The sequence below is a fragment of the Propithecus coquereli genome, unplaced genomic scaffold, assembly GCF_000956105.1.
Source record: "Propithecus coquereli isolate 6110/MARCELLA unplaced genomic scaffold, Pcoq_1.0 Scaffold535, whole genome shotgun sequence".
Classification (NCBI taxonomy): domain Eukaryota; kingdom Metazoa; phylum Chordata; class Mammalia; order Primates; family Indriidae; genus Propithecus; species Propithecus coquereli.
Window position 1 is genome coordinate 781,368 of NW_012151230.1, and position 11,489 is coordinate 792,856.

The following is an 11,489-nucleotide window of genomic DNA, read 5'->3' on the forward strand; positions in this document are numbered from 1 at the left end:
AAAAAAAAACAGGGCGAGAGTAACTCCATGACAGGCTGAACTTCCTAGAGTAGGCCTAAGTCTCAGTCCCCCTCCCCAAACGCAGATCAGAATTGGCGCGAAAATTGAAAACCCTGAGGCTTGGGACCACCCAATCGGGGGTCAAAACAATCCTCCACTTTTAAAGGAACCAATGGACGAAGGGGGAAAGGGGATGGTGGGCTCAGCGTGTCGTATACCACCGGTGTGTCGTGCGCAACCGGAAGTATAAAAGCTTCACTTTTACCCTGGGGCGGGGTCCTGGTTCATAGGGAGGCCACTGCGTTGGTGCTCTGGGACTTGGACCCTAGCTCGAGCTAGCAAATAAACTCCTTTGCCATTTGCATCCTCGGTGACTCTGCTTCTCTGTTCCTGGGGCCGAGGGGAATCGGTTCTTACACCGCGTGTCTGTCCTGGTTGGGCCGCCGTGGCTGCGGTCACAGGACACGGTGCCTGGACACTCGGGAAAACGACCATCTTGCCCTCTGGCTTCTGTCCATAAGGCACAGGCTGGAACAACCTGGGAATCAGTTTTAATAAAGAAACACCTGAAATGTGCGTCGTGACAACAGCACTCGACAGTGAGGGAAGTGCGCAGGTTCACGCGGCTTAGGGAAGGGCCGCGCCATTCCTGCTCTAGCGCCGGGACATCTGACGCTTCTCACGACACAGTCAACACCGGCCACAGACACTCGGCGAGGCACACGGACGACACGGGGCCTGGAACTGCTTCACTCAATCTTCATGCTACATGGGAAGGAAAGTTCAGATGCAGACGGTGGAGGGTTCTGATCTCAAGTTGCACACTGAGTTGGGCTGAGATTAAGAGAACTTGGTACTTTCCTTCTAGATAGCTCTGTAGGGGGCGGCCAGTCTCCTGAGACTGGATGTGTCACAGGAAGGGCCTCTCCAGGGCCAGGCGGCACCACGAGGACAGCCCAGCGAGGGCGAGACTGTCATGGACAGCAGCTGCACGTGTGTGGACAAGAGGAAGCCCCCGGGACAGAGAGTGGCGAGGACGGTGCGTGGAGCTACGGTGTTAAGGGCGTCACAACAAAACCCGAAGCCTGAACCAAAAGGAAGGAAGGCGGCGTCAAGAGATGCACAGAAGAGTTGGGTGCAAAATTTATGAAAATCAACTGCATAACTCAACGGTGAAATACAGCTGATAACTGACATTCATGCGAAATCTTTCCCGGGATAGGATTTATGATGCTGTCGCCTTCCTCCACGCCTGGCGTTCAAGCAGTCACTGGCACCTGGTGATGCCGGGTCTAGGGAAGCTGAGGACAGAGCACTTTCCCTCACCGGGACAGCGACTGGCAACAACCAATTACCACAGGACGCTTCAAGAACCGCACAGAAAATAAACACAGAGACACCACGTCTCCACCGCTAGAGACGCCTGCTCTCCACATCTGGTCAAGTATCTTTCCAAACCAGGGCTTGGCACGTGTTGCGAGTGGCAGGGCCTCCGGCCCACGCACTCTGCCCTGTCACCGCGGCACACACACAGCCACAGACCACACTGAAATTTCAATTTCATACAATTTTCACCTGTCACCAATATTATTCTTGCTTTTACTTATTTGCAAAACACATATCTGTTAAAGGGTTTATATTCATAATATATGAAGAACACTTAAAACTCAATAAGATGACAAAAAATTTAATAGATATCAAGGGAGGACGGGAGGGAGGAAGGTAGGGGGAGGCCTCCGGTGTGTGGGGAGAGGAGGGAAAGAGAGAGAAATGGGGTTGCCAGGGCGAGGAGCAGCTGGCTTCCCGGAGAACACCTCCTCATACAGCTCTGACTCAGGCCCCGTCACCATGCACGCACCCCAAAAAATCAATAATTAACATCAGCCAAGGTGTGGGAGGAATGCACAATGGAATACCGACAGTAACAAAAACGTACTTGTACTAAAGACGAGTAACATCGACCACACTGCGCATGGCGGGGAAGAAAGCACTCACCTACGCAATTTTGGCAAATGGTGCTTTGACCGGACACTATGAGGCTGGAGACAGAAGGGAACAGCAAACCTGTCCCTGCAGGGTGTGGGCACGTCCAGGTAACCACATCTGCGTAGGGCGGTCGAACCACTCAGATCACGCAGATCGCGGGAGCCAGTCTCTCCCCAGCAAGGGAACAGTGACAAGGACAAGCCAAGAAGAACCCTGTCACTCGGTGTGAAAACTGGCTTAAAAACTGGAGGTATCGGTATGAAATCGTGGTTTTTAATGTATACACAGAGGTTGAAACATACAGGAGTAGAAGTAAACATGCACGTGTGGATGCAGGGGTTAATCCACGCAAGGATTTCCCAGCTCCGCCTGCTGGGGACACGCAGCGATCAGCACGCCCACCACGCCCACCACCCAACGCGGCGTCGACACCGCCCTGCAGTGAAAGGAACCAGGGCTCCTTGACGACGCTGGCACAGTAACATGCAGAAACTAAACCACTAAATACAGAAAATGTAACTGAAGTGAGATCAAGACCAACGATGTCCTTCATATCAACACATTTCAACGTGAGACACCCTTAAAATAAAAAGATTCACATTATCCCAACTAACCGTCCTCACACACGGCTCAGAAAGGCTGGCAAAGTGGTGGCGGGGACGTAAACACAAAGACGATGGTTGACAGGTGGCTCTGTCCCCTCCCAGGCCGTGGGCTACCCCTGCTTCAGAATTCAGAAGCTTCGGGTCTCAGAGAGGTAATTTCATGTGAGAACCACGGCCACGTAGCTCCCTCAGTAAGGCCGGGGCAGCATCACAACAAAACACAGCGACAGCCGTGCGGCGAAACTTCCCCTCTCAGTGAACAGGGTCAGCGACAGCCTCAGTCAGCTCAGGATCTGCCCACTGGGTGAACTCAGGACAACTCGAGTTTTGTAAAGGAGTTGAGGACGGAAACCAACTTGCCATTTTCAGAGATTTCAGGACTTTCAAATCACGGATAATAGACCGCGGATGATCAGACGAGACGGAATAAGAGATTCACAGAGCACTTTGTAACCACAGAGACCACGATCCTTCATAGAGGCCCGGCTCTTGTGCTCTGGACAACAAGGAAACGAGTTCTGGTTTGGCGAGGCCGACCGCGCGATCCACCTCCTGATCCAAGGGGCACAGCGGGGTGTGTCTCGGGATCTGGATCTGGACGGATCCACCAAGACAAAGGACGGGAGACGTCACATGAATAACATCTTGCCTCTGAGACCACCACACGGGGGGCCGGCCGTTCTTCCTAGCACCTGGGCGTGCAACCATTTCTGTGATTCTCTGAGACATCTAGTGTGTTCCCCTTTTTAACCTATGGTAGCCGGCACAGATTTCTATTTTCAAAGAACCCTGACTGACACAATTAAGAAAGAAAGAAAGAAAGAGAAAGAGAGAGAGAGGAAGGAAGGAAGGAAGGAAGGAAGGAAGGAAGCAGAGAGAGAGAGAGAAAGAACCAAAGGGGAGGCAGAGGAGTTGAAAACAGCTTTATGGAGCAAAGCGCACCGGGCCCTGGGGAGGAGCAGATGTCCCGGGGGCAGGAGCCGTGGGAGTGTAGGGGGGGCTGGAAACAGGCCAACCAGAAGGCAGAGGGGCTCGCGCCAGAGGGAGGCCGGGAATGCTGACCTTTCCTGGGAGATTTGGCAAATCATCCATCGCCCCACTCCTAGAAATGGATCCTCTAGTCGGCAGCGTGTTCGATGACAGACGGGCCTCCCAGCACGCTGTCCACTGCCCCTTCCCGAAGGTCGGCGTCAAGTCCTGAACTCCCTGCAGGGCCGCCACGGCACAAGGGAGAGACCGACAGGCGCCCACAGCACTCGCCACGGCCACGCCCGCGCGTCCCAGCTGGCGGCAAGCACATGGTCAACGCCCACACGCGCAGACCGGCTGCCTCTCCTTCCCCTGCCCACCGGCTGGGCTTGATCTTGACTGGGCGGGGTCGTGACTGCGGAGGGGGCGAGTTGTAGATTTCTTCGATGAGCTTCCGAGTCACCTTCTGTCTGGGCAGCACCTGGGCCTCGTATTTAATGTGTCATTTTATTTTCTGCCCCAACCAGATCAAATACTGACATGTCGGTATCCCGGCGTGAAAAGAATCCACCGTGTGACACATTCAGGCTTCCCTGGAACGTCCCCCTTGACCTAGAAGGCCTAGTCCCTTAGCGCTGCGGTCCCCAACCCCCAGGCTACAGGCCGGTACTGGTCCATGGCCTGTTAGGAACTGGGCCAGGCACCCCACCCCCCATCTGTGGAAAAACTGCCTTCCATGAAACGTAGGAAGCGGGCCGCACGGCAGGAGGCGAGCAGCGGGCGGGCACCTGTATTTACGGTGCTCCCCATCGCTCGCATCACTAATAAGCGCCGCCTCCCTCGAGCTCTGCCCGCCCCTAACCCCTCAGCACTACAAAAACTGTCTTCCATGAAACCAGCCCCTGGTGCCAAAAAGGTTGGGGACGGCTGCCTCGGCGGATGACCCGCAGGGCAAAGACTGACTCGCCCGACTCCTTGGACGCACGAGAGGGCGGCCGGAAGTCCAAGATGACGTCACTTTACCCTGAACAGGTTTCAGAGAGTAAAGCCTCTGCAGGGAGTTACCACTCAGAGAGCACTGAAAACTCAGGAACACACGGACTCTGTCATAGCCTGTAATAACCTGATACAGTTCGGGGCAGTAGGATGATGGCCCAGGACTCACGCCGAGCCTGCTCAGGAGGGTTTTACCAGGAACCTGAGCGCTGGGGTAACACACGGGGGGTGGTGACCAGATGCACGGCCAGGGGGAAGCATTGCGGTCGGGAAGAGAAGGGGAAGGACAGCTGGACAGAGCAGGGGACGCGGGAGGCAGAGGGGCGGGACGGGAAAGCTGCCTGGGGAAGACCCTGGGGCAGCGCGTCTCTGCACCAAGGACAAGCAAAGCTGGTCCATGGTCCCTCAACCGCATTCAGCCGCAGGAAGGTTTCCCGCCACCAGACAGTGATGATGTCGCTGTGAACAGCGGGAGGCCCACGCACGCCTCAGACACGACTCTGTGCTCTGCTCCCCTTTCCCGTCACCTTCCACGCTCCGTGCTCCAGGGCCTGGAGGATGCGGGAAGCGGTTCTGAATTCCAGGGCCTCAGACACGTAGGAAGATCCCGACAGTCTGGGACTGACGAGATCAGGATGGTTACAGATTCTCTGCAATTTCATCAGAACGTGAAGGACGCTGACAAACTGTCCGCTTTTCAGAGCTTCCTGAGTTCTGCAGGGAATTATAAGAAAAAAACAAACACATCAGTTTCAGGCTCTTTGGAAGACTCTGAAAGATTTCCATTCTCTGGGTCATTCCCGGTAACAGAGGACGGGGCTTCTGGGTGAGATGACGGCTGAACACGCGCATCCGTGTCACTCCGCCCCAGACCCATGGACACTTCTATAAAGGGATTTTTAAGAGACATAAAACTGCAGAGGTGAAGACATGGGTGTGGTGGACGCAGCAACAGAATTTCAGCAGCTGTGGTGCAGGTCACGGGTCCCGGACTTGGCCACTCCAAACAGCCAGACCCTGCCCAGAACGAGCCTCGTGTGACCACCGACCCCACAGACGGACCAGGCGCTGCAAAGCCAGGTCCCGTGGGGCAGAGAGGACGGACACGCTGAGAGGAGAAGACATGCTGCCGCCCATCAGACAGGCGGTCGCGTCCCTAATCCTCCCCACTCCTGGCTGCAGGAGGACGCCCCTCCCTCGCCTCGGCAAAACTCAACTACCACGGGGTGCGAGAGCAACACCGCAGGGTGCTGAGCGAGCGCATGTACCACAGGTGCCGGGAACCCCCAGCTCTCTTCCCTGACGCACTGCGCACAAGGCGCAGCCAGTTTTACTCTCTGGGCTAAAGAACGGCTCCTCTTTAGAGCTCCAAAGCCACGCGGCAGTGCCTTCGGGGTCCTCCCACAAACGGCCCAGCCGCATCCCCTCGCTGGAGCTCACAGGTAACAAGCCCCACCAGATCCACAGAGCCTCATAGCAGTGTCTCAGTCCTTCACTTAAACATGAGCAGACAATTCAGGATTATCAGGTATCTGAGAAAAGCCCCTAAAACCCTAAAATAAAAGATTAGAGACCAGAACAAACAAACAAAAACAATTTCAGGGGAACAGACAGTCTGTAAGAAGAAAAGAAATGTTTAAACTGTCATTAATTTCCTCAGGGAGATAAGAGAAAATATTAATACATCCAGGAAACAAAAGCAGAATGCCAATAAAAACAGACATTGCAGAATTTTTAAAAAAGTCATGATATTAGGGTTCAAAAATAAAATTGAAGAAAGTAAATCAAGCTAATAAAGCGACGGAGAATAAAAGAGAAAAGATAGGGACATAAGTCAACTAGCTCCAGAGACGATGCAACATCGGCATAAATAGAGGCTGAGAGAGAGAGAGAGAAGCAGGGGAGGGAAAGAGGAGAGAGACGCTAAGTGAAGGGAATCGTCAAAGAAACTAATTCAGTGCAATTTGCCAGAACGGAAGACATTTCTGGATCACCGCGGCTCACAGAGTGCCCCGTCCCAGTGTTGAGTGTGGACACAAACAAGGCACATTCCTTTAATACTTCGAACACCATGGAAAACAAAACATTTCCACAAGCTTCCAAAGACAAAAGGTAGACCACACACACAGATGGGAAGTATTAGAATTCTACAGACTTTTCAACAGCAACTGTGGAAACTAGAAGAAGACAATGGGGCAAAACCTTAAAAATTCAGAAGGAAAATGATTTCCAAACTAGAATTCTACAGCTGGCCAGACTATCAACCAAGTGTGAGGCTAGAACAAGGACTTTTTAAAGATCCTTTGTCAAAAATTTATCTTTTCCTGTACTCTTTCTCAAGAAGCCACTGTTCACGGACAGAGTAAATGGGAACCAGTAACAGACAACAACAAAAGAAGACACAGGACCTGGGAAGCAGGAGATCCAGCATGGGAGAGAAGCAACGGGAACCCCGGGGCCACAGGCGTCCCCCAGACTCAGACGGTGGCCAGTCCCAACAAGAGCAGAGTCACTCAAGGGACAGACCTGCTACGAGCTGTCATCGTCATGGTGCCTGCCTCCGCGGCACAATCTCTCTACCCTGAGGGTGGATGTCTGAGTGGAACTGGCCCAGATCAGCCTCTGGGTTTGTCCTCGGTCACACGCTGACGCGCGTCTGCCACGCCCTGGTCTGTGGGCCGGCAGCCCACGCTCACTTCCCCCTCACGGGTGTTCTGCTTTGCCCTGCTCCTGGGACAGGAGGGGAAGCTTCCCAAGGTCGGGGGACGGAGCAGCCCGAGTCCCCTGACCATATTCCTGCCAGAGGCCCTAAACCCAGAGCCCAGTGTTCCAGAACTCCGTCCTGGATGTGCCCTGGACTTCCCCAGAAAGAATTCTTGTCAGTTCTCAGGGACGCTGGAGCCTGTGGGTGTCCCTGCTCTCCCAGGGGCCTTCGTCTAGCACTGGCAACGTCTCCCTCTGCCTACACAGCGAGGCCAGTGCTCACTGTTTTATACTCACCCACACACAGTAACTGTGGATGGAGAATTAAGATATCCGGTAAGCGTAAAAGATAAAAAACACTCTTGGCTCTTAATGAACTCAGACACATAAACGATTATTGGATAATGATGTAAGTGCACTGATAGAGTTATGTTTATACAACTAATTCCTAATGTTAATGCTCTTTAAAAGAGCTCTTGAGTTACATAGCTAATCTTGAGCTATTTTATGCTCCTTCATTTTTTAATAACCTACTTAATTGATGCTTAAAAATGACTTATATTTAACCTCAATTTGAATGTAATCTGAAAAGACACTTTGCAAATGCAATCTTAATAAACACAATTTAAGGCTGCAGTCCCTAGCCCCTGGGCTGCAGACTGGTACCCGTCTGTGGCCTGTTAGGAACCTGGGCACGGCGGGAGGTGAGCGGCAGGTGAGCGGGCGAAGCTTCATCTGCATTTACAGCTGCTTCTCATCACTCGCATCACCGCCTGAGCTCCGCCTCCAGTCAGATCAGCGGCGGCATTAGATTCTCACAGGAGCACAGACCCTACTGTAAATTGCATGGGAGGGATCTAGGTTGCTGCTACTTATGAGAACCTAACGCCTGGTGATCTGAGGTGGAGCTGAGGCGTTGATGCCAGCGCTGGGGAGCGGCTGCAAATGCAGATTATCATCAGCAGAGAGGTCTGACTGCACAGTCAATGTAATGCGCTTGAATCATCCTGAAACCACCCACTACCCTAGTCCCTGGAAAAACTCTCTCTCGTGAAACCCGTCCCTGGTGCCAAAAAGACGGGATCGCTGGGTTAAGGGTAACGAATGAGTGAATATATCAGTATTGAGAAATAAAGAGACCACATCACACCATTTCCACCCATTCGTTCCAAGCCTTACCGTGGCTGGAGTATAACATCTTCGTATAAGGCCTTCTGACGATTAGAAACACGGCATTTTAATACGTGTTCGTATTTCTTAGTCAGTTGCTTTTCAACTTCTTGTTTAGATCTCCGTAAAATAAATAGTTGTATCATCTAAAGACAGCATAAGTTTCATTATAATTCACATGGCACCTGTTACTTTTCAAGTAACATCATAATAAAAGATTTATTGAATTATTTTCTTTTTTTTTAACTGCATGTGGTCTACGGAAAAGTTGAATTCAATCTATGAAATGCCATGGGGCTGGAGATACTGAGTGACTTAAGGAGAAAATAGTTATTATTGTCATTTCTTAACCGTCACCATAAACTCTCATCTCTCTCTGTCCCTGCCACCCCCAGGTGCACAGACTTTCTCCTGAGCTCACGGCACCTCCCAGCCCACATGTTCCAAGCCACTTCCTGGACCAGAAGAACCACCATGGTATAGAACAGGGAGACCAAAAATAGATTCACACATACATGGTTAACCAATTTGCAACAAAAGTGCAAAGATAATTCAGTGGAGAAAGGACAGTCTTTTCAAAAATGATGCTGAAACAGTCGGATACCCATACGCCAAAAAAAAAAAAAGAACTTTGATCCATTCTTTGCACAATAGACAAAAACATTTCAAAATGAATCACAGACCTAAATATAAAACTTTAAAACTAAAAACTTCTTAGAAGAAAGTCTTCGTGATCTTTGGGACTTTGGATTAGGCAAAGATTTCTCAGATACAACAATAGCATGATTCATAAAAGAAAAAACTGATAAACTGGATTTAATCAAAATTAGGACTTTTGCTCGTGAAAAGACTCCGTTAAAATAATGAAAGTACAAGCCACAGACAAGGATAAAATATTTTCAAATCACATATCCAATGCAGAATTTCTACCCAGAAGAATACTCCAGCTCAGTTTGGAAAAACATTTTCCAATGGGCAAAAGATTTTAACATTTAACAAGAAAAGTAGAGGACAACCTAAAGAAAAGCATAAATCTTATTAAAGAACATAAAAAGTCATGAATAAATAAAGTAACATACCATGTTCCTGAATAAGATTTAATATCATAAATGTCATGCCTTCAGAAATGAACATACATACATGTGTAATGCAATTCCAAAGAGAATCACAATGAGTTTGGCTTTTGTTTTGCTTTAGAAATTGGCAAAAATTATCTTTTTTCTTTTTTTTTTTGAGACAGAGTCTCACTTTGTTGCCCAGGCTAGAGTGAGTGCCATGGCGTCAGCCTAGCTCACAGCAACCTCAAACTCCTGGGCTCAAGTGATCCTCCTGCCTCAGCCTCCCGAGTAGCTGGGACTACAAGGTGCGAGCCACCATGCCCGGCTAATTTTTTGTTTCTATTTTTAGTTGACTGGCTAATTTTTTTTCTATTTTCAATAGAGACGGGGTCTTGCTGTTGCTCAGGCTGGTCTTGAACTCCTGATCTGAAGCAATCCTCCCGGCCTCGGTCTCCCAGAGTGCTAGGATTACAGGCGTGAGCCACCGCGCCCGGCCGGCAAAAATTATCTTAAAGCTGATGTGAAAGAATGTATGTTTTAAAAAAGGGAAATACTGTTTTGAAAAACAAAACATAAGAATACTGAGGTTCTTGACTTACGAAAATAGTCATACTTATTCTAGAGCTTCTGTAATAAAAAGGCAGTATGCTCTTAGCACAAAAAGAGAGAGAGAGAGAGAAATAAGGAAGGAAGGAAGAAAAGAAAGAATCCCAAGTCCTGAAAAAGATCCAAAAATGTATAGATAGTGTCATTTTACTTTAAATGAAAAAAGAATGCTTTATTTAAGAAGTAATAGTGGCATTGGGAGAAAGTATATACAAACCATACATCTATCTAATAAGGGGCTAATATCCAAAACATATAAAGGAATTCAAACCACTCAACAGCATGAAAACGAAGAACTCAATTAAAAATGGGAGAAGGACATAAATAGATATTTCTCAAAAGAAGACAAACAAATGGCTAGCAGGTACATGAAAAAATGCTCATCGTCACGGAAATGTACACCAAAACCACAGTGACATCTGACCTCACTCCTGTGAAGATGGCTAGCACCAAAGACAACAAGTGTGGGTGAAGATGAGGAGAAAGGGGAACCCTTGTGCACTGCTGGTGGGAATATAAATTAGTACAGCCATTAGGGAAAATTTTTTTCCTCCAAAAATTAAAAAGAGAACTACCCTATGACCCAGCAATCCCACTGCTGGGCAAGTACGCAAAGGAATTGAAAGCAGCGTCGCAAAGAGAGACCCGCACTCCCACGTTCACCGCAGCACTGGTCACAAGAGCCAAGATACGGGACCACTCTAGGTGTCCCTCAGCGGGTGAACGGGAAAAGAAAGTGTGGGGTATGACACAATGGACTACCACTCAGCAGCAAGGAAGAAGGAAGTCCTGTCATTCGTGACAACACGGATGAACCTGGAGGGCGTTATGTCAAATGAGCTAGGCCAGGCACAGAAGGACAAACACCGCAGGATCTCACTTGTGTGTGGAACCTAACAGTCGCGCTCACGGCGGCAGAGAGTAGAACGGGGGTTACGGGGGCTGCGGAGAGGGGAGATGCCGATCGAAGGGTACTGAATTTCAGTTAGACAGGAGGAATACGCCTTAGCGATCTATCACACAGCAGGGCGACTATAATACATAACAATGCGTTGTGTATTTTTAAATTACTAAAAGAGTAGACTTTAAATGCTTTCACCACAAAAAAATGGTAAGTATGTGAGGTGATGGATTTACTAACGAACATGGCTTCATCATTCCACAAGGTAAACGTACATTAAAACATCACATTGTACGCCATAAATAAATAATATACAATGATTATTTGCCAATTAAAAATAACTTTAAAAAAAAAAAAGAAATGGTAATGGCATCTAGTTAAAAGCTAGTCCCCCAGGCTGGGCGCGGTGGCTCACCCCTGTAATCCTAGCTCTCCGGGAGGCTGAGGCGGGCGGATTGTTTGAGCTCAGGAGTTCGAGACCAGCCTGAGCAAGAG

At 49.5% G+C, this 11,489-nt stretch overlaps 1 protein-coding gene across 1 annotated transcript in view; it reads right to left on the bottom strand.

The window, feature by feature from the left end:
• LOC105820709 (E1A-binding protein p400-like) overlaps window positions 1-11,489 on the bottom strand; it is a 25,398-nt gene that overhangs the window by 11,042 nt on the left and 2,867 nt on the right. Inside the window, exons 2-3 of the mRNA XM_012657248.1 lie at window positions 8,439-8,575; window positions 5,084-5,270 (exon numbers count right to left, since the gene is read on the bottom strand). Of these exons, the coding sequence (XP_012512702.1) occupies window positions 5,084-5,270; window positions 8,439-8,575 (324 nt within the window). The remainder of the gene's footprint in view (window positions 1-5,083; window positions 5,271-8,438; window positions 8,576-11,489) is intronic.